The sequence below is a fragment of the Electrona antarctica genome, assembly GCF_951216825.1.
Source record: "Electrona antarctica genome assembly, contig: scaffold_140, whole genome shotgun sequence".
Lineage (NCBI taxonomy): Eukaryota > Metazoa > Chordata > Actinopteri > Myctophiformes > Myctophidae > Electrona > Electrona antarctica.
The window spans coordinates 295,001-319,780 of NW_027637610.1; the positions used below are offsets into that span (position 1 = coordinate 295,001).

The 24,780-nt window shown below is 43.7% G+C and overlaps 1 protein-coding gene across 3 annotated transcripts in view; it reads left to right on the forward strand.

Moving 5' to 3' along the window:
- patj (PATJ crumbs cell polarity complex component) overlaps window positions 1-24,780 on the forward strand; it is an 80,348-nt gene that overhangs the window by 48,201 nt on the left and 7,367 nt on the right. For all 3 annotated transcript variants that reach the window (XM_079531646.1, XM_079531647.1, XM_079531648.1), the window contains 8 exons: window positions 892-1,134; window positions 1,771-1,813; window positions 8,421-8,478; window positions 10,033-10,116; window positions 15,149-15,220; window positions 21,926-22,103; window positions 22,518-22,628; window positions 23,095-23,136. In XM_079531646.1, the coding sequence (XP_079387772.1) occupies window positions 892-1,134; window positions 1,771-1,813; window positions 8,421-8,478; window positions 10,033-10,116; window positions 15,149-15,220; window positions 21,926-22,103; window positions 22,518-22,628; window positions 23,095-23,136 (831 nt within the window). The remainder of the gene's footprint in view (window positions 1-891; window positions 1,135-1,770; window positions 1,814-8,420; window positions 8,479-10,032; window positions 10,117-15,148; window positions 15,221-21,925; window positions 22,104-22,517; window positions 22,629-23,094; window positions 23,137-24,780) is intronic.

Sequence of the window (24,780 nt, forward strand, 5' to 3'; positions counted from 1 at the left end):
TTCAGCCTTTACCTACCATGGAGAGCTGTACATATTTGGTGGCTACAATTATTACCAGTCAGACCAGACCAGTATCCAGTACTTCAATGACGTGTGGAAATTCATTCCAGAGACCGTCTCCTGGAAGAAGGTTGAGCCCAAGAGGAAAGGCCCGCCCCCCACATATAGGATGTGCTGTTGCATGATGGGAGATCGTATCATCCTATTTGGAGGAATCAACACACCTGTATGTCTTAGACTTCAGTCCTAGCTCAAGACATTATGTAAGCTAACAGTTATTCAGTACGGTCTGGATGACTAGAAACACAACATCAGGTGGGAACTGGCATCCATGACTAGCAACACAACATCAGGTGGGAACTGGCAGCCATGACTAGAAACACAACATCAGGTGGGAACTGGCAGCCATGACTAGCAACAGCAAATTAAAGAATAATTGGGGAAAAAAAGCCCAAAAGCAAACAAATCTTGCTGCTGTTGTTGCACATTGTTGGAGTTCTGTTGTTTTGTTTATTTTGCCATGTTTAGTCCTGTTTTCCAACTATCCTTGTGTGATTGTAATCAGTGGGAAGTGTGTCTCTGATGCGTCTGTACAGTGGACAGTACAGAGCCCAGGAAATAATTCCCCATTCATAGATATTTCAAAAAGGTATTTATTTAAACATTTGTAAGCCTCGCACAAAGCCAACTCAAGATGGTGACGTGTGTGTGTGTGTGTGTGTGTGTGTGTGTGTGTGTGTGTGTGTGTGTGTGTGTGTGTGTGTGTGTGTGTGTGTGTGTGTGTGTGTGTGTGTGTGTGTGTGTGTGTGTGTGTGTGTGTGTGTGTGTGTGTGTGTGTGTGTGTGTGTGTGTGTGTGTGTGTGTGTGTGTGTGTGCGTGCGTGCGCATCAGGGTTTCGGTGACGGCTCCATCCTACCAGGAGACCTTCGCCATCACGATGATGACGACGATGAGCCGGAGCTGATCCTAGACTCCGCCCCTCGTTACTCCTCCCCGCTGGTGCTCCCCCCGCCCCCCTCCCCTCTCATTGGCTGCAGGGAGATGGCCGTGGACGAATCGGAGGAGGAGGAAGAGGCTCTGCCGCCTCCCCCCTACCCCTCCTCCAGCACACTGCTGCCCCCTGGTGGGCTGGAGGTGAGTAGACGTTAACCCCTCCTCCAGCACACTGCTGCCCCCTGGTGGGCTGGAGGTGAGTAGACGGTAACCCCTCCTCCAGCACACTGCTGCCCCCTGGTGGGCTGGAGGTGAGTAGACGTTAACCCCTCCTCCAGCACACTGCTGCCCCCTGGTGGGCTGGAGGTGAGTAGACGGTAACCCCTCCTCCAGCACACTGCTGCCCCCTGGTGGGCTGGAGGTGAGTAGACGGTAACCCATTCAGGACAGGACGGGGGGTTTAGGTGTTCTGAGCATTATGTTATGCTTTAGCTATTGACAAATAGCAGATCTACAAGCTCGTAGCGCGGCACAGAGTCCCGCGCTACGAGCTTGTAGGTCTGCTATTTTTTTTGAAAAATCGGGAAAATGTGGTGCAAATCTTTGAATATATATTCTTTCAGAGTGAACGTTTTTAACTCAAATCTTTGCTTCTGGGCGGGGGGGGGGTCTCTGGAACAACTTGTTTTCAGATGGGGGTCGGCGGCCAAATACATATAATTCTGGGGGTCGAAGGTGTTCGTTTAAAGGTTTGAGTTCCCACAGTGACTGCGTGCCCTTGAGCAACACACTGACTCCCCCCCCCCCCCCCCCTCTCTCTGCTTTATTCTCCCACAGGGTGAGAGAGTTGAACTCACACACACACCTCTGATGATTGCAGGTGAGACACGCACACGCACGCACACACACACACGCACACACACACACACACACACGCACACGCACACACACACACACACACACATGTTTTATTTTCATTGATTAAAGTGGATTTTCCACTTTAGTTTTAGTTGACTTTTGTTTGTTTTTATTTGTTGTAACACAATATCTCTAATTGTGTAGAGTCTTATAAATTAACCCATTTTGGGCGGGAACCCCTTTTGGTGTTAGCATTATGTTATGCTTTAGCTATTGAAAAATAGCAGACCTACAAGCTCATAGCGCGCCACCGAGTGGCGCGCTATGAGCTTGTAGGTCTGCTATTTTTGAAAAATCGAAGAACGACTGACATAGAAACATAGCTTTTTCAGAAAACTGTCATTTGTAGAATCTGATCTCAGGTCAAAATGGGTTAAGTGATGCCCAGGTCCACTTTTAATTTTACACTCAAGAGTCACAGATCTAATAATTGGACCAACTCTCCATCATTAAAGCTGCATGGGGACCACCTGGAACCCCCTCAGGGTCTCTCCATCATTAAAGCTGCATGGGGACCACCTGGAACCCCCTCAGGGTCCATGTGGGTACCTGCCTGCAGCACCAGTACCTACGTTCAACAATACCTTACCTACGTTCAACAATACCTTACCTACGTTCAACAATACCTTACCTACGTTCAACAATACCTTACCTACGTTCAACAATACCTTTACGTTCAACAATACCTTACCTACGTTCAACAATACCTTACCTACGTTCAACAATACCTTTACGTTCAACAATACCTTACCTACGTTCAACAATACCTTACCTACGTTCAACAATACCTTACCTACGTTCAACAATACCTTACCTACGTTCAACAATACCTTACCTACGTTCAACAATACCTTACCTACGTTCAACAATACCTTACCTACGTTCAACAATACCTTACCTACGTTCAACAATACCTTTACGTTCAACAATACCTTACCTACGTTCAACAATACCTTACCTACGTTCAACAGTACCTTACCTACGTTCAACAATACCTTACCTACGTTCAACAGTACCTTACCTACGTTCAACAATACCTTACCTACGTTCAACAATACCTTACCTACGTTCAACAATACCTTACCTACGTTCAACAATACCTTACCTACGTTCAACAATACCTTACCTACGTTCAACAATACCTTACCTACGTTCAACAATACCTTACCTACGTTCAACAATACCTTACCTACGTTCAACAATACCTTACCTACGTTCAACAATACCTTACCTACGTTCAACAATACCTTTACGTTCAACAATACCTTACCTACGTTCAACAATACCTTACCTACGTTCAACAGTACCTTACCTACGTTCAACAGTACCTTACCTACGTTCAACAATACCTTACCTACGTTCAACAATACCTTACCTACGTTCAACAATACCTTACCTACGTTCAACAATACCTTACCTACGTTCAACAATACCTTACCTACGTTCAACAATACCTTACCTACGTTCAACAATACCTTACCTACGTTCAACAATACCTTACCTACGTTCAACAATACCTTACCTACGTTCAACAATACCTTACCTACGTTCAATAATACCTTACCTACGTTCAACAATACCTTACCTACGTTCAACAATACCTTACCTACGTTCAACAATACCTTACCTACGTTCAACAATACCTTACCTACGTTCAACAATACCTTACCTACGTTCAACAATACCTTACCTACATTCTACAATACCTTACCTACGTTCAACAATACCTTACCTACGTTCAACAATACCTTACCTACGTTCAACAATACCTTACCTACGTTCAACAATACCTTACCTACGTTCAACAATACCTTACCTACGTTCAACAATACCTTACCTACGTTCAACAATACCTTACCTACGTTCAACAATACCTTACCTACGTTCAACAATACCTTACCTACGTTCAACAATACCTACGTTCAACAATACCTTACCTACGTTCAACAATACCTTACCTACGTTCAACAATACCTTACCTACGTTCAACAATACCTTTACGTTCAACAATACCTTACCTACGTTCAACAATACCTTTACGTTCAACAATACCTTACCTACGTTCAACAATACCTTACCTACGTTCAACAATACCTTACCTACGTTCAACAATACCTTACCTACGTTCAACAATACCTTTACGTTCAACAATACCTTACCTACGTTCAACAATACCTTACCTACGTTCAACAATACCTTACCTACGTTCAACAATACCTTTACGTTCAACAATACCTTACCTACGTTCAACAATACCTTACCTACGTTCAACAATACCTTACCTACGTTCAACAATACCTTACCTACGTTCAACAATACCTTACCTACGTTCAACAATACCTTACCTACGTTCAACAATACCTTACCTACGTTCAACAATACCTTACCTACGTTCAACAATACCTTACCTACGTTCAACAATACCTTACCTACGTTCAACAATACCTTACCTACGTTCAACAATACCTTACCTACGTTCAACAATACCTTACCTACGTTCAACAATACCTTACCTACGTTCAACAATACCTTACCTACGTTCAACAATACCTTTACGTTCAACAATACCTTACCTACGTTCAACAATACCTTACCTACGTTCTACAATACCTTACCTACGTTCAACAATACCTTACCTACGTTCAACAATACCTTACCTACGTTCAACAATACCTTACCTACGTTCAACAATACCTACGTTCAACAATACCTTACCTACGTTCAACAATACCTTACCTACGTTCAACAATACCTTACCTACGTTCAACAATACCTTACCTACGTTCAACAATACCTTTACGTTCAACAATACCTTTACGTTCAACAATACCTTACCTACGTTCAACAATACCTTACCTACGTTCAACAATACCTTACCTACGTTCAACAATACCTTACCTACGTTCAACAATACCTTACCTACGTTCAACAATACCTTACCTACGTTCAACAATACCTTTACGTTCAACAATACCTTACCTACGTTCAACAATACCTTACCTACGTTCAACAATACCTTACCTACGTTCAACAATACCTACGTTCTACAATACCTTACCTACGTTCAACAATACCTTACCTACGTTCAACAATACCTTACCTACGTTCAACAATACCTTACCTACGTTCAACAATACCTTACCTACGTTCAACAATACCTTACCTACGTTCAACAATACCTTTACGTTCAACAATACCTTACCTACGTTCAACTACGTTCAAACAATACCTTACCTACGTTCAACAATACCTTACCTACGTTCAACAATACCTTTACGTTCAACAATACCTTACCTACGTTCAACAATACCTTACCTACGTTCAACAGTACCTTACCTACGTTCAACAATACCTTACCTACGTTCAACAGTACCTTACCTACGTTCAACAATACCTTACCTACGTTCAACAATACCTTACCTACGTTCAACAGTACCTTACCTACGTTCAACAATACCTTACCTACGTTCAACAATACCTTTACGTTCAACAATACCTTACCTACGTTCAACAATACCTTACCTACGTTCAACAATACCTTACCTACGTTCAACAATACCTTACCTACGTTCAACAATACCTTACCTACGTTCAACAATACCTTACCTACGTTCAACAATACCTTACCTACGTTCAACAATACCTTACCTACGTTCAACAATACCTTACCTACGTTCAACAATACCTTACCTACGTTCAACAATACCTTTACGTTCAACAATACCTTACCTACGTTCAACAATACCTTACCTACGTTCAACAATACCTTACCTACGTTCAACAATACCTTACCTACGTTCAACAATACCTTACCTACGTTCAACAATACCTTACCTACGTTCAACAATACCTTACCTACGTTCAACAATACCTTACCTACGTTCAACAATACCTTACCTACGTTCAACAATACCTTACCTACGTTCAACAATACCTTACCTACGTTCAACAATACCTTACCTACGTTCAACAATACCTTACCTACGTTCAACAATACCTTACCTACGTTCAACAATACCTTACCTACGTTCAACAATACCTTACCTACGTTCAACAATACCTTACCTACGTTCAACAATACCTTACCTACGTTCAACAATACCTTACCTACGTTCAACAATACCTTACCTACGTTCAACAATACCTTACCTACGTTCAACAATACCTTACCTACGTTCAACAATACCTTACCTACGTTCAACAATACCTTACCTACGTTCAACAATACCTTACCTACGTTCAACAATACCTTACCTACGTTCAACAATACCTTACCTACATTCTACAATACCTTACCTACGTTCAACAATACCTTACCTACGTTCAACAATACCTTACCTACATTCTACAATACCTTACCTACGTTCAACAATACCTTACCTACGTTCTACAATACCTTACCTACGTTCAACAATACCTTACCTACGTTCAACAATACCTTCTTTAAAGATTAAAAAGATCAGAAAAAGTGTTACAATCACCACTGTGCAAAAAGCTTGGAATACGGATGTGTATGTTACAGGAAGCTCCCGAATTGCACCATCACACCTTTATGTTACTGTATATTACTGTATGTTACTGTATATGACTGTATATTACTGTATATTACTGTATATGACTGTATATTACTGTATATTACTGTATGTTACTGTATGTTACTGTATGTGACTGTATATGACTGTATATGACTGTATATGACTGTATGTGACTGTATGTTACTGTATGTTACTGTATATGACTGTATGTTACTGTATGTTACTGTATGTTACTGTATATTACTGTATATTACTGTATATTACTGTATGTTACTGTATGTTACTGTATATTACTGTATGTTACTGTATGTTACTGTATGTTACTGTATGTGACTGTATGTGACTGTATGTGACTATGTTACTGTATGTTACTGTATGTTACTGTATGTTACTGTATGTGACTGTATGTGACTGTATGTGACTGTATAGTACTGTATGTGACTGTATGTGACTGTATGTGACTATGTGACTGTATATTACTGTATGTGACTGTATGTGACTGTATGTGACTGTATGTGACTGTATGTTACTGTATGTTACTGTATGTGACTGTATGTTACTGTATGTTACTGTATGTTACTGTATGTGACTGTATGTGACTGTATAGTACTGTATGTGACTGTATGTGACTGTATGTGACTATGTGACTGTATATTACTGTATGTGACTGTATGTGACTGTATGTTACTGTATGTGACTGTATGTGACTGTATAGTACTGTATGTTACTGTATGTGACTGTATGTGACTGTATATTACTGTATGTGACTGTATATTACTGTATGTGACTGTATGTGACTATGTGACTGTATATTACTGTATATTACTGTATGTGACTGTATATTACTGTATATTACTGTATGTGACTGTATATTACTGTATGTGACTGTATGCGACTGTATATTACTGTATATTACTGTATATTACTGTATGTGACTGTATATTACTGTATGTTACTGTATATTACTGTATGTTACTGTATGTGACTGTATGTGACTGTATGTTACTGTATATGACTGTATATGACTGTATATGACTGTATATGACTGTATATATTACTGTATATGACTGTATATGACTATGTTACTGTATGTGACTGTATATTACTGTATATTACTGTATGTGACTGTATGTGACTGTATGTGACTGTATGCGACTGTATATTACTGTATATTACTGTATGTGACTGTATATTACTGTATGTGACTGTATATTACTGTATGTTACTGTATATTACTGTATATTACTGTATATTACTGTATGTTACTGTATGTGACTGTATGTTACTGTATATGACTGTATATGACTGTATATGACTGTATATATTACTGTATATGACTGTATATGACTGTATATGACTATGTTACTGTATGTGACTGTATATTACTGTATATTACTGTATATTACTGTATGTGACTGTATGTGACTGTATATTACTGTATATTACTGTATGTGACTGTATATTACTGTATGTTACTGTATATTACTGTATATTACTGTATATTACTGTATGTGACTGTATATTACTGTATGTTACTGTATATTACTGTATATTACTGTATATTACTGTAAATTACTGTAAATTACTGTATATTACTGTATGTGACTGTATGTGACTGTATGTGACTGTATGTGACTGTATGTTACTGTATGTTACTGTAAATTACTGTAAATTACTGTAAATTACTGTATATTACTGTATATTACTGTATATTACTGTATGTGACTGTATGTGACTGTATGTTACTGTATGTTACTGTATATTACTGTATATTACTGTAAATTACTGTATATGCTGCTAACACTGATACAAGTGACTCATGTGTAATACATGGACTAACACTGAAGTAATTTTCTCTGTGCGTGTGCGTGCGTGCGTGCGTGCGTGCGTGCGTGTGTGTGTGTGTGTGTGTGTGTGTGTGTGTGTGTGTGTGTGTGTGTGTGTGTGTGTGTGTGTGTGTGTGTGTGTGTGTGTGTGTGTGTGTGTGTGTGTGTGTGTGTGTGCGTGTGCGTGCGTGCACATCTTTATTGACAGTACATTCCAGAGACAGTGAAGCAGATTCAGAACTCACCCTGACTGATACCGACTCTGAGTGAGTATCTCCTCTGCTACCTCCTCGTCTCATCTCCTACCTCCTCGTCTCATCTCCTACCTCCTCGTCTCCTCTCCTACCTCCTCATCTCCTCTCCTACCGCCTCATCTCCTCTCCTACCTCCTCATCTCATCTCCTACCTCCTCATCTCATCTCCTACCTCCTCATCTCCTCTCCTACCTCCTCGTCTCATCTCCTACCGCCTCATCTCCTCTCCTACCTCCTCATCTCATCTCCTACCTCCTCATCTCCTCTCCTACCGCCTCATCTCCTCTCCTACCTCCTCATCTCATCTCCTACCTCCTCATCTGCTCTCCTACCTCCTCGTCTCCTCTCCTACCTCCTCATCTCCTCTCCTACCTCCTCATGTCCTCTCCTACCTAGTAGTCCATACAAGGGCAACTGGCGGCCTGGGGGCCACATGCGGCCAACTGGCGGCCTGGGGGCCACATGCGGCCCAACTGGCGGCCTGGGGGCCACATGCGGCCAACTGGCGGCCTGGGGGCCACATGCGGCCCAACTGGCGGCCTGGGGGCCACATGCGGCCAACTGGCGGCCTGGGGGCCACATGCGGCCCAACTGGCGGCCTGGGGGCCACATGCGGCCAACTGGCGGCCTGGGGGCCACATGCGGCCCTCACCATCACTTAATGCGGCCCTCAGGTTAATAACAACTGGTGGCCTGGGGGCCACATGCGGCCCTCAGGTTAATAACAGAATATTGATATATTATTGATTTAAGCTAATTACTAGTATTAAAATGTTTTTGTATTTAGTTAATAAAGTTAACATAACTAACTATAACTAAATGCATTTGAAATGAAATACAAATTACTTTAGTTACCTTTCAGGATTCCAATTCAAAAATTGCAACAAAAAAAAATCGGGATTTCAATCCAAATATAACCAAAAATAGCCGATCTACAAGCTCAAAGCGCGTCGCAGTGCGGCGCGTTTTGAGCTTGCTACCACAGTATTGTGGCCCCTCTGGACTTGGTGTGGAAATATAGTGGCCCTCTCCATTGTCAAAGTTGCACCACCCCTGCCCCCTAGGCCAAAGGGATCCGGGGATCAAACCCATAGAGTATATAAAGGATAGAGACCCCCCCCCCCCCCCCCCCCGCTATTCATTTCAGTGGAAGTTGCTCAGTGGCGTTTTGAAGCACCGGGAAGACTTCCGGAAGTATAATTATAAGTATAACTCAATGGCTCGAGCGAGCGGAAGTTTAGCCTAGCCTAGCCTAGCCCCGGACCTCCATTTTGAGGTCCGGGCTTTTCACGTGACGTCATGAACGTCCGTCCACTTCCATTAAGTGCTGCAATTCCACATTTCGCCAGTAGGTAGTGGCATCTTCAACGTTGGATAGCCTTACTGGGGGCATGGTCAAACCCTAGTCCAAAGTCCAGAGTCTACGCTGGAAGGAGATGAATGCAGAGAACTGTGGCGGTGATGTCGCCGTACAGACGCTGTTTGTTGGTTTCTTTGTTTGGTGTCAAACAAGTTGATAAAAGTAAGAAATAAAAGTTCTCTTGTTTGGTCTCGTCTCGTGTGTAGAACCGTGAGGGTGATTGACACGGAGGGGAGGAGGAAGAGGAGGGGCCAGGCTCCACCAATCAGAGGAGGAGGAGGAGCCCACAGGTGAGCTGTCCCTCTGACATCATCGATGACAACAACGACCTCAGCGGTTAACTTAACACTAGCACGTCGGAGCGGTCTTTCTGACCGATTTTGAAATTTTTAAGTGGATTTTCTTTGCCCATGAAGTCCTGAGAAAGTTCCCCTTGCATGACCTTTTCTAAATGTTCGATTCAAATCATCTGTTTTTTTTCCATCTGAAACGTTTTGTAAATATGATTTTAGACATGCTTATACCTACTATGACTGAACGTTTTCGGTCACATTGACCGCCGTCCCCCATTCTCCCCCCGCAAGCAGTGAAGTTTCACACCTCCCGACAGCTGGAGACGGCATTGTTCAAGCCAATGGTTCATTTGCATTTCAACTGCCTCATGTAGGCAAACTTACATTACGAAAGTACTCACAGCATAGACTAAATGTTGTTTTAGAGGTTATATTTGTTAATAAGTTTATAGCATGGTCTGTTTGACCCGACCGACATTTCCTTTCCTTGGAGCGAGAATGCTTGCCGATGTGCTTCCAAATAAAAATGACAGTGATGCGTCACATGACTTTATCCTATGGTGTATATATAAACCGTGCTGCTATAAAACTTCTTCTACGGACCTCTCTGCTGGCACAATCAATCAAATATATATTACAATTTACAATTTAGGCATTTAGCAGACGCTCTTAATCCAGAGCGACTTACATTAAGCAATAACAAAAAGCATGGCATACATCACATGTATAAAAAGTAGTTATCATGAATCATGCGTAAACTAAGAACGTAACGGAGTATCTATGTAAACTATACATACTATACTATATAATATATTATACATGTGTACTATAAAGTGCTATGACTACATAAAGTGCAATTCTAGAGCTGTCTACATAACAAGCTATAAGTCTGTTTAAAATACTATCTAAGTCTACATAATGTGCTATCTAAGGGGCTAGGCTAGGGCAAGTGCTACGGGCCATGGTGGAGTCTGAAGAGGTGGGTTTTCAGACTACGGCGGAAGATTGGGAGTGAGGCTGCAGTTCTGACTGCAATGGGAAGTGCATTCCATAGTTTTGGAGCCAGAAGGGAGAAGAGTTTGGGACGTGTGGAGCGTTGTCCCTGCGTTTTTAGTGAAGGTACCTCCAGCTTCCCTGCGTTGGCTGATCTGAGTGAGCGGGAGGGTTTGTAGGGTACGATCATACTTGTGAGATATGGGGGGGCCATGCCTTTGGTTGCTTTGAATGCCAGCATCAGAGTTTTGTATTCTGTGCGGGCAGCGACCGGGAGCCAATGGAGCGAGCGGAGAAGGGGGGAGACGTGTGAGAATTTTGGCTGGTTGAAGACCAAGCGTGCTGCGGCATTTTGGATCAGTTGGAGGGGCTTAAGTGCACATGCCGGTAGGCCAGTAAGGAGGGAGTTGCAATAGTCAAGTTTTGACAAGACTGTTGTCTGGATTAGGAGCTGGGCTGACTCCTGGGTGAGGAACGGTCTAATTCGTCGTATGTTGTAGAGTGTAAACCTACAGGATCTAGTGACAGCTGTGATGTGTGTTTTGAACGAGAGCTGACTGTCCAGGACAACACCAAGGTTCCTGGCTGTCGGGACAGACTTTACCAGGGCGTTGTCTACGGAGATAGTTAGCTCCCGCATAGGGCAGGACTTAGCTGGGAAGAACAGAAGCTCAGTCTTGTCTGGGTTCAGCTTGAGGTGGTTGGAAGACATCCACTGTGAGATGTCAGCCAGGCATGCAGTGATGCGCTCTTCTACCTGGGTGGCAGAGGGGGGGAAGGATAGAAACAGTTGTGTGTCATCGACGTAGCAGTGATAGGATATATTGTGAGCAGAGATGATGGTGCCAAGGGATTTAGTGTACAGTGAGAAGAGGAGGGGACCAAGTACAGATCCCTGTGGGACCCCAGTTTGGAGGGTGCGGGGATATATAAATTACATCGATCATAGGCAGCAGGTCTGTAAGGCTAGGGAAGGCTTAGCCTTCCCAAAAACCTACCCAATGGTAAAACAAAGTCGGACAGTGTTTTATCCGCTCCCAAACTTTTTCGGGAGAAATAAACAGACATTGTTTGTGACTTTATTTTTCGGAGGGCACGCTAAAACGAACAGTGTAAAAATGACATCAATGACATGAATCATTCCAACGCGATAGACCTCCCTCCCTATAATGTTTCCCCTCTATATAAAAATGACAATATATAACTCTAATGTCGTATTTCGTCTGACTCTGAGCAATGTGCCTGGCTCTGGCTATTACAATAACGTGTGGTAGCCTATTTTATTGTCTCAATACAAAGTCGGACAGTGTTTGCTGCGCAAGGGTATTCAATATAGCGCTCACATCGTCACTATAATTATAGTTTGGTAAACTTAAATGAAAAATAATCCTGTCAGTTGAAACTGCTGCCTTGATTTAGTTGGAATGTAACATTTAGAAGACAATGGCAAGCCGTCAACGGGTGCAGGGAGGTGTGAAGATAATTAGACGAGTGGGGGAGAGAATGGCCAATCAAATCGCACGAAAAACACGGTCATCCTGACCGTTAGCCGTCATAGTAGTAGAGAATTTATCTCAGACATGCTAGTGTTAACACATCGACTGACGGTTATTAAAGTGACACCTGTCACTCAATGAAGTTTGAGATTAATCTCAAACTTCATTGAGGGCAGCACGGGTCCATCCGGAACCGAATACCCGAGAACCGAGCCGGTTCGGGCCCAAAATATTGACTTGTCCTTCAGGCAGGGTAGGATCCATTCCATATTGACTTGTCCCTGGGCAGGGTAGGATCCATTCCATATTGACTTGTCCCTGGGCAGGGTAGGATCCATTCCATATTGACTTGTCCCTGGGCAGGGTAGGATCCATTCCATATTGCCACGGGTCTGGGTCAGATCGTCTGAAATGCAGTTACCCGAAATAATCGTGAGGATCCTAGATTTATATATTAAACCATTCAACTTTAAAAAATAGGTTTAAACCTCACGTCACCAGGCTTTCCACCTCGGAGGTAAAATGTGGGACAGTTTTGTTGTGATTGTCAACAGCTCTGGTAAGAATGTCGGTGCGCTAAAATGCACTAATATTAGCCTATGCAAGTTTGCAACCCTCCGCTGCGCTGTCTGGAGAGGCGGCGGGGTGCACGTCGCTCATAGAGAGCTGTCTCATGTCATGTTAAAGCATATAATATTGCAGAGAACATACTATGGGTCCGGATCTCTGATCGGATCGGATCGGATCAGCGCCGTTTTGGTCGGACCGGGTCCAAACAGTCAAATCCTTCTCGCCTCCGTTTCGGACCGGGTCCAAATTTAATGGACCCGTGCTCCCTCTGGTCTATACACAATTCTATGGTCCACCCACCGGTCAACACTCCATCCTCTAGGCAATTTTAACTGTGTGTGCAGGGGTTGACGCTAACGGTTGCCCGCCTGCCCGTGGCAAGTTAAAAGAATGGTCGGGCAGGTGAAGGTTGCTACCGGGTTGCCCGATCGGGCAAGTGTGCATTTTGAGTGAACGTCTTAGTTTAGTTGGCTATATAAACATTTACACAACATGAGATATATATCATGTCTTGAACGTGATCATTGTGCGCCGCCTCCGCATCTTCCCCTGCTTTCTATCTCTCTCCCAAAACATTGATTGATTGATTGAAAATGTTATTAACAGTTTGCAGAATTACAGTACATTTCAAGCACAAACTCAATTCAAAGGCTGTTAACTGTGAGTGGACGACCCAATTAAGCATTACACTTGTTTACAACAGGGTCCACCATGTTCAATTCATCAAAACATTTAGAGACGTACAAATAGACACTTCTATATAGACAAAGAACAGAACAGGAATTCATCATAATGGAGGTAAAAAGGGAAAAGCAACCCCCCCGCCACCACCACCACCACACACACACTGTTGTAGTGTGTAGCTCTACTAGCACATGTGAAGCTATGAGAGAGCTCCCGGCTCATAAGCCCCCCAAAACAGGCCAGCAGCCTGGGGAAAAGGTAAAAAAAATGTGACGATAGAAAAAGTAAATGAGTCAGAACGACGTCAGCGGAAGTTTCTCGAGGAGTTGGCTGTCGCGTTTCCATGGCTGCTACTACAGCACCGTCCTTCTCTGCAAAGTTTTGCCGTGCCTTCCCCAGCTTTCTGACCAGTATGTTCAGTCGGTAAACAATCTAAACATGGCATCATGACGACACCACAACCCGCTTCGCGAGTCGCCAATAAAGCTCTGCCCGAGCAACACTATGCTCCGTCGTACGGCGGTGTCGCGCCTCGAGTGTTGCATGCATGCTTCACAACGCTTGGGATGCGATGCGCCGTGAGCTTGTGTGTGGATCAGCTGTTTTCGGCACACAACACCGTTGTACCACGAAGTAAATCTAGCAGAACGTGCACAGTGCACACATCAATATACATTGCCTGCCAATTGTCAACAATACCATCACTGGTGGGTTTATTGTGTTTTCAGAACGCCAGTCATTCAACACTCATCTCACGCTGATACTGATAAGAGAGATACCTCTAATGTTAATAAAATAAACCTTGTATTGTTAAAATAAAATATAGTATTTACATAACATGATTGTTTACTGTAGCCTATTGTGACTGTGACTTAAAAAAAACATAGTTTTCAAAGTTTCCAACTGGGAAGGAAACGTTGCAAACTGGGAAAGGAAACGTTGCAAGTAGAAAGTAAAAAATACCTTAAAATAAACAGTAATGTAAAATGTAGGCCTACAATATATTTTGGGGGGCAAGTGGCCATGAGCTGAGGGCAAGTCTCAGAGGCACTTGCCCGACGGGCAAGTGCCTCTGAGACCTTAGTGTCAACCCCTGGTGTGTGTGTGTGTGTGTGTGTGTGTGTGTGTGTGTGTGTGTGTGTGTGTGTGTGTGTGTGTGTGTGTGTGTGTGTGTGTGTGTGTGTGTGTGTGTGTGTGTGTGTGTGTGTGTGTGTGTGTGTGTGTGTGTGTGTGTGTGTGTGTGTGTGTGTGTGTGTGTGTGTGTGTGTGTGTGTGTGCATTTCCAGTGATCTCCCGGAGAGAGAGGACGGTGAAGGAGAAGAGACACCCGCCTTCAGTCACTGGGGACCCCCGCGCAGGTACACACACACACACACACTACCTCCCCTGGCCAGCCAGGGCGCCTGATGGAGGGGAAAACCCACCTTTTCAGACTCCATCATGGCCCATAGCACTTACCCTACCCCCTTAGACAGCACTTCTTAGACTTATATAGCATTTGAAACAGACTTATAGCATGTCATGTAGACAGCACAATAAGTGCATTGTATGTAGTCATAGCACTTCATAGTATATATGTACAGCATAGTATAGCATATATGTATAGTTTATATGTATAGTGTCATTATATAGATATGTTCTAGTTATAGTTTATATGTATAGTGTCATTATATATGTTCTAGTTACGTTCTTAGCTTACGCATGTTTCGCGATAAATGCATGGGATACATCACATATTATGTGATGTATCCCATGCTTTTTGTTCTTGCTTAATGTAAATCGCTCTGGATTAAGAGCGTCTGCTAAATGCCTAAATTGGAAATTGGAAAGGAACTGGTCGGAATAACGTGTTTCTTCCACACGCTACGTCCGTCTGGCGAAATTCCCCCGTCAGGTGAAAAGAAGCAGCTTGGACTCCTCATGCATAGAAGGAAGAAGACCTGAAACTCAATCATTTCCTCAGTTGAACCATGAAATATGAGAAAAATATCGTCCAAGAATCTCCGCCATATTTTAATCTTTTAATCTTTTAATCTTAAACCCATTGCAACACCCCAAGATTGAAGGTAGTATTTATCCTGAAACATAAAGAAGTTGTGATGTAATACCAGCGAAGCCAAGTCCTTAACCGTTTCCGTCCATCCGACGTGTCAGCACGTCCTAGGGAATGGAACCGAGGGGTGCATACGACGTCCTCACACGTCTTAGCGCATCCTCAATGATACGGGGCGAGATAAGAATATTCTGAATTTTTCCCTTTTTTGTTGTGTCAGTTAGCCTCTCGGCTACCGTATGCTGCGCTCTAGGCAATTGTTAGCTTATCATTGAGTTAGCCGTTAGCGCGGCGGAAAGAATGACTCGTCTCTCCTAATCCAGGGCGTTTTCCGTGGTGTTGAACGGATCGATATACTGGCGCTTCATTTCTGCTCCTCATCCGTCTCTCCCGCAAAATATGAACACTTTTTGGATCATATATCGTATAAACTAATGTGAACTTTTTTTAGTGGATTGTTTCCGGGTCATGGCTTTCCGAGTAAAAGCGGCCATGTTGTTCCGACACCCCAGAGCTCCTATTTTGAAGGACTTCCAGCGCTGATTGTGTTAATATAAGTTGCACTTGGAGATGCGTCAGGGTGGCGCTGTTGGAGAAGATGTTCCATTGGGTTAGGGTTAGGGTGCGTCAAGGTGGCGCTGTTGGAGAAGATGTTCCATTGGGTTAGGGTTAGGGTGCGTCAGGGTGGCGCTGTTGGAGAAGATGTTCCATTGCTTCTAGGCCCGCTTAAAGGGGAATGTTTGTGTATAGGCTTTTCCACATCTAAAGTAGCCAATAGAACATTATCCTAAGTAATTCCATTGCGCACGGTTTCAAAAAATAATCCACAAAAGTGGAGATCTTTTCCGTCAGTGAGCCGATTCCTGAGACTATGGGGCGGCCCTTTGGGTTATCCATAGACTTGTGTATTTTCGGTAGTGTATAGAATATTGGAATGCATGGATTCATAAATCCATATTATTTTTTCGTTATCACACCTTTTTCTAAAAATGTTTCAAGTTGATTATAGATTTATATTCCATAGTGGGATCTTTTGATAGTCTTTTATAAGAGTGTCGCATGCATTCCTTTACATAGTCCGAAATGTTCTGAATCACAATTGAGCCACCCTTATCTGCAGAGCGTATCACTAGGGTCCGCTTTAACAGTGCGTAATGCTTCCCTCTCCGCTTTGGGCATATTATTCATAGTCGTATATAATTTTTTCTTTTTCAAAGCCAGATGGACATCAGCATCCACCATACGGCAGTATGTATCTATGGAAGCATTTCTGCCCTTAAAAGGGATAAATACTGATTTGGGTCTAAAGGGAGTACGTTTATTCTCATCAGTTTCTGTGTCCGCTTGGGCAGTGGGCACATCTGTCTCCGTCTCAACTCTCTCCAATATCTGCTTGGTCATGTCAGTAGTTATCGATTCCGTTATCAGATCAGTTCTGGGCATGTAGAATTATTATTTTTCAGAACTTAATGTTCTGAAAAATTTCTGGAAGTCTACCATCACTTGGAAATCATTACAGTATGTTGTGGGAACGAAGTTGAGGCCTTTACTTAATGCTGATAGTTCAATCTCAGTCACTGACCAGATTTAATACCGCATCTGGCTGCGTGTGCGGGGCGGGGAGCGTCGTCCTCTTCTTCTGTCCCCTCCTGCATTTCCGCCGCGGCCGCGCTGGGAATATGTTGGCTGATGCCACGACTGGTGTGGCTGATGATGCGTTTTTGTTTGGCCTTCTCCGGGATTCCCATTCCCTAAAAAAGGAGGCGCTGTATCAGACTGGCTCCCACCCGATTCCAGTGACGATGCGGAGGTCCAGGTGTCATTCTTTTGTTTTGGTTTTCTCCGTTTTCCGCGTCCTGGTCGTGATTTCTCTCCACTAGTTTTGCGGTAGCCATCTTTCCAAAAATAGATTGTGTGTTCCTGGTAGTCTTCTACATCCCTCGTCCATTTATCTCCTTTGATCTCTTTCTTTGCTTCCTCTTCTTTCGCTTTGTATTCCTCAAGTTCATTCATCACTTCTGCCAGTTTATTCTTATCTGGCAGTGCCTTTATTATTTCTTCATGTGTTTTCCTTTTTCTTCTCTTGTTTGTATCAGTTGTTCAGTTTCTTCTTGGATGAAGAGTGCCACCAGGTCAAATGAAGCCTGTGTCCCTTTTATGCCCATATATAGAGTTATTTGTCAGGCATGCCTAAATATGGAGACTATTCAGATGCAGTGTTGGGCATCGTTACTTTAGAAAGTAACGTCGTTAGGTTACTGGATTACTGCCCATAAAAATAATCCCTTACCGTTACAAATTACCTTCTGAGAAAAGTAAAAGGTTAGATTATTTTCCGTTATTTTCCGTTACCCGACAATTCAAACCTATTTTTTAATGCTTGCGCAAGTTGGTTACATTGTATTAGGCTACTGCCTACCGTCATTGCGCCGCATTATCACGGCCCGGTTAAAAAACGAGAATGATACACACCATGAACTGACCATAGACAATATCCCCTTTACAGCTCTCTCTTTATTAATGAATATAATTTGCCACAATCGCCAGCCTATACACGTAGGACTGGACAGAAAGAGTGAAGAGAGTACACTACAATATGCCATACTAGGCTGTTGTGCTGCGCTCTGATGCCCTCTCCACGCCGCGCGCCGTGGCGCATGAACAATAACAACTCCACGTGGACCCACGACGACCCACGTATGAATTAGATAGTTTATAAGCAATGGCACGGCGGCCATCCTTGCAGGCAGTGACAGTAACAGAATGAGAATCCTGTAGGCAGTAACCTGTTCATTTTGGGGGGGCAACAACAACAGCCTGTTGTTGATGATGAATGATACTATGAAACTTAACAATTCATTAACTAGTACTCACCTAATGACGCCGCCACGGAGGATATACCATGTTATACGTAATTCCAAAGTGTTTAGCCTACATTGTTTAAGTCATAGACGCATGCGGTTTTCATGAACTTTGGCTAAAAGCATGTTGTTATTATTATTCCACTACCACCCGGCACTTCCAGTCGACTAGACTGTCATGGCAGCTGGCTACAACCGAAACAACTTCCTCTTCCTCTTCAAAATAAAAGCTACTTGTAACAATACTTTTATTTCTTAAGTGAACTACAGGATGTAGTAGACGCAGGATGTATAGTACATGGTATAGTGGGCTTGGAAGGATAACTCACACAGAAGGCAGGAGAAATAGACTCCGCGGGCAGTCGGGGCTTTATTATTTTTTAAATCTTGCCAACAAAATGAACAGGGACACATTCTAGTAACGGGATTACTTTTTTGGAAATGTAACTAGGTAACTAACTACTAAATTGCAAAACTAAGTAGTTACTTTATTCCGTTACCAATAAAAGTAGTCCGTTACATAACAGCCGTTATTAATAGCGCCGTTACACCCAACACTGTTCAGATGTGTGATGTCAGTACAGGCCAGCTCCATATATAGACCCTGGGCAGGGGCTCTGTCCAGAGCCCGGGCAGAGGCCTTTTTTATTTGTGGTGGTTCTGGACAACCGTGGGTCCGACGGACTCGACACCGGGCACTGCACTTCCTGCGGGGGTGTGGAACGCGTGTGTGTAATAATTTCAAGTCGGTGGAGAGAACGGTTCTCGAGTTACGCCGATTACAGAGACTTGGTGCTTTCATAAAAGATGGATTTATCTCCACTGTTCTTTTTGCCCCAGAGTTTTACAGCTCAAGACATTCTGTTTTCAAACGGGAACAACTCTGGAACTTAGAATTAGAATCTTAGAATGGATTGTTTTTTTATAGAACTTAGAATTAGAATCTTAGAATGGATTGTTTTTTTATAGAACTTAGAATTAGAATCTTAGAATGGATTGTTTTTTTTATAGAACTTAGAATTAGAATCTTAGAATGGATTGTTTTTTTTATAGAACTTAGAATTAGAAGCTTAGAATGGATTGTTTTTTTATAGAACTTAGAATTAGAATCTTAGAATGGATTGTTTTTTTATAGAACTTAGAATTAGAAGCTTAGAATGGATTGTTTTTTTTCCTCTCGTGATCAAAGGATACGCGTTTGTGTCGGCGATCGACCGGGGAGCAATTAAAAAAAAACAAGAAAAAAAACAATAATAGAGACGTCACTGTATTTCTCCTCGTCAACTTGCATTGAGTTCCTCACCTCAGCAGATAGAGGGCAGTAGAGAGCATTGAGTTGCTCACCTCAGCAGATAGAGGGCAGTAGAGAGCATTGAGCGCATGAGGCCCAAATGCCACTGGAGCATTCATGTGATTGGCCCAAATGTCTCTGGAGCGTTCATGTGATTGGCCCAAATGCCTCTGGAGCTGCAGTACCTGCTTTCGGCCACCATGTCCGTTCCTCTTCAGTGTCTCCTCTCAGTGATGTCTCTATTACTGATAACTGTGTGATTCTGACCTCACTGTTTTTGTTTTGTTTTTAAGTTTAGAGATGTTATTTTTCTCAGCAGCTGTTGCTACTCATGGCTGCCAGTTCCCACCTGATGTTGTGTGGGAGTTCAGACTGATCCAGACCGTACTGAATAACTGCTAGCTTACATAATGTCTTGAGGCTAGGACTGAGGTCTAAGACATACAGGTCACCAGGTCTGATGATTCTTCCAAAGAGGATGATACGATCTCTCATCATGCAACAGCACATCCTATATGTCGGAGACGGTCCTTTCCCCTTGGGCTCAACCTTCTTCCAGGAGAAAGTCTCTGGACTGAATCTCCACACATCATTGAGGAACTTGTTATCGTTCCAGCCGCCAAATATGTACAGCTCTCCATTGTAGGTAAAGGCTGAATGATACTCTCGTATCATTCAGACAGTGTGATACTGTGGTGTGTATCACACACCACAGTGTGATACACACTGTGGTGTGTATCACACTGTTCAGACAGTGTGTTCAGACAGTGGTCGGTCTCTGTGTCGAACACTCTGATGGTGTTGTAGTACTCGTCCTCGTCCCCCCAGCCTCCAAATACAAACATCTTTGGCCCGATGATGGTAGCAGAGTGACAGTATGAAGCAGAAGGTGGAGTTCCTCTGGTGTTAATTAAAGTCCAGACCATTGTGGTGGTGTCCAACTTGTAGATGTCATTAGTGAGTCCAGTCCCGGTGTCTCCTCCATGAATATACATGACCTTCCCCAAAACACAGGCTGAGTGGTCGTCCCTCCCCTTTGGAACGGTTCCAGAAACCTGTGGTTTGAACCATCTGTGGGCGTCGACATCAAATGCATAAAGCACATTGCAGTAAGGCTTCCCTCCCCAGAGGTAGACTGTATATTCTATCAGAACAGCTGTGTGGCCCCGGCGCCTGGAGGGAACCTCAAGGTGAGTTTCTCCTGTTCCAGGTGAAACTGGAGTCAACTTCCTCCAGCATAAAGTCACTGTGTTGAAGACGTTAACTTCAATGTGATCTCTTCCCCTCTGGTTTCTGTCTCCTCCAAAGCAGTAGATCTGGTGTCCGACCACCACAGCAGCCTGGTCCTTCCTATGTTCTCCTTTCAGATGTATCGTCCAGTGAAACATTTCACACAACAGCTCCACAGTCAATGATTGTTAACAACTAGTTTACAGATGAACTTGTTAGGATGAAGACAGCTCGGTTTACTCGGTTTAACATCTAACTGATGTTTAGAGTATCAGACAAGGCTATAAAGAACAATTACACCGTTGTGATGTCATGGCCTGATTTCATCATATTGTAGGATAGCTAATGATGTCATGCAATCTGAGTGGCCATTTGGCAAAAAATACAATTTGGGCATATGCCCTGTACTGCACGCGTGTGTGTGTGTGTGTGTGTGTGTGTGTGTGTGTGTGTGTGTGTGTGTGTGTGTGTGTGTGTGTGTGTGTGTGTGTGTGTGTGTGTGTGTGTGTGTGTGTGTGTGTGTGTGTGTGTGTGTGTGTGTGTGTGTGTGTGTGTGTGTGTGTGTGTGTGTGTGTGTGTCAGACGGTCAGTCTGGGTCTCAGCAGTGTGTGTGTGTGTGCGTGCACAGGGTGGAGGTGTGTGTGTCAGACGGCCAGTCATTGGGTCTCAGCATCGTGGGGGGTCATCATGTGATCAAGAGGCTTCGCAACGGGGAGGAGCTTAAAGGCATCTTCATCAAACACGTTCTGATTGGCTCTCCTGCCGACCACGCCCACAACCTGAAGACCGGGGACAAGATACTGGAGGTACACACACACACACACACCTGCCTGAGTGACAGAAGACTGCTGGGCGATCTTACTTTCCGGGCGGGCGGGCGGAGTGCAAAACGTAGTCTGGTGGAGACAATGAACTAAGTAACATAAATGATGATGTCACTGGTAGGCATGCAGTCACTGAACTGTCCACTGTTCAACGACCTGGTCGTATGTAGAACATGGAATAGATGGACAACATCTAAACAGCATCATTTTACGTGTGTGTGTGTGTGTGTGTGTGTGTGTGTGTGTGTGTGTGTGTGTGTGTGTGTGTGTGTGTGTGTGTGTGTGTGTGTGTGTGTGTGTGTGTGTGTGTGTGTGTGTGTGTGTGTGTGTGTGTGTGTGTGTGTGTGTGTGTGCGCGTGCCTGCGTGCGTGCGTGCGTGCGTGCGTGCGTGCGTAGGTGTCAGGAGTAGATCTCCAAGCAGCCAGTCATGAGGAGGCGGTCCAGGCCATTAAATGTGCCGTCAGTCCAGTGATCTTCACCCTGCAGAGTCTGTGCACCACACCCAGGGTACGCACACACACACACACACACACACAGACAGAGTCTGTGCACCACACCCAGGGTACGCGCGCACACACACACACACACACAGACAGAGTCTGTGCACCACACCCAGGGTACGCGCGCACACACACACACACACACACACACACACACACACACACACACAGAGTCTGTGCACCACACCCAGGGTACGCACACACACACACAGCTCCAATAATATAGTATATGTATATATTCTTCATTTCTATATATTTTCATATGCTTGCAGTTCTGCTGAATGATTATTTGTTAGTATTATGTTATTAGTATCTGCTGACGAAGCACCCAGCGTTGAAATGTACATGTTTTATTAACGTGTCTGTCTGTCTGTCTGTCTGTCTGTCTGTCTGTCTGTCTGTCTGCCTGCCTGCCTGCCTGCCTGCCTGCCTGCCTGCCTGCCTGTCTCTCTCTCTGCCTGTCTGTCTCTCAGCCTCTGTCCACATCGACCAGATCAAAGAAGAGCAGTGTTCCGGTAAGAACCTGAACCATCCGGTAACAGATGAATGAATGGATTGACCAAAAAAACCCTTTATTTCTTGAGGAAAAGTACTTAACCCGCTTATGGCCAGTTGGAGTATTGACGTAATGTATCAATAATGTGTTGTTTCTATATGAAGTTGATGTGCTGAATCCATGTCTGCCGTATTTCGAGTGATACGGGTCACTGTGTGGTCAGACATTTAGTAATTAGCATAATGAATCACTAAAAACTGGAAATGGGCTATAACGCTGATAAATAATTGTGCTTATTACATGGCTTGGTTGAATGCTTGATTCTGATTGGTCAATCGCTTAATTGAGTGAGTTATCTCATGATAATGACCGCTCCGCTGTATAATGACCGCTGCCTAATCAAACCCTCTGAGCCAGCTGCGCGGCAGTAAATCAAGCGGGGCGCCCCGCTTGATTTACTGCCGTTTCCAACATAACAGCCATGTAAACACACACACTAGTGACACGCAATGTCATTTACAGCTAAACATTGCTCTCAAAAATGTTTTTGAAAACATTTGAGTGATAAATAGACGAAGCAGGACCCGAAAATGGATTCTATTTGATCAACTCACTTCCTTGTTTTCTGACAGTGCTGCAGCCCTGCAGCTGGGCATACGCAGCCAGCGCGAAGTTATGGAATACTTTTTTTGTTGTGTTTTGGGTCAATGTATTAATTTATGTTAGTTAGCCATGTAATAAGCGGGATAATATCTGGCTAGGTGGTCATTGTATTAATTCACCTTCAGGGAGTTTAACCACCTCGGCTTCGCCTCGGTGGTTAAACTCCCTGAAGGTGAATCTCCCGACAATAGCCAGATATTATCCCTTACTTAATGGGTTGTTTCTATATGATTCTTATGTGCTGAAGAATCCATTTCTGAGTATGCTGACTGCTACAAGTCACCGTTCTGATGTATGCTGACTGCTACAAGTCACCGTTCTGATGTATGCTGACTGCTACAAGTCACCGTTCTGATGTATGCTGACTGCTACAAGTCACCGTTCTGATGTATGCTGACTGCTACAAGTCACCGTTCTGATGTATGCTGACTGCTACAAGTCACCGTTCTGATGTATGCTGACTGCTACAAGTCACCGTTCTGATGTATGCTGACTGCTACAAGTCACCGTTCTGATGTATGCTGACTGCTACAAGTCACCGTTCTGATGTATGCTGACTGCTACAAGTCACCGTTCTGATGTATGCTGAGTGCTGAGTGCTGAGTGCGGCTGTGGCTCAGGAGGTAGAGCGGGTCGTCCAATGATCCCTGGGTCGGCGGTTCGAGTCCCGGCTCCTCCTCATGTCCACATGTGGAAGTGTCCTTGGGCAAGACACTGAACCCTACGTTGCCTCAAGTGAGTCGGTCGGTGTGAGCTCGCCACCGTCGGTGTGTGAATGTTGGAAGTGAGGACGCTGGCGTCGACTGTTCGCCGCTTCACCTCCCAATGTATGAATGAATGAACCTTCACCTCCCAATGTATGAATGAATGAACCATTGTAAAGCGCTTTGAGCACTTGGAAAAGAGCTATAAAAATGCAATTCATTCCGGAAGCACCCGGAAGACTGCCGGAAGTACAATTATAACTCAATGGTCTCGAGCGAGCGGAAGTTAAGCCCAT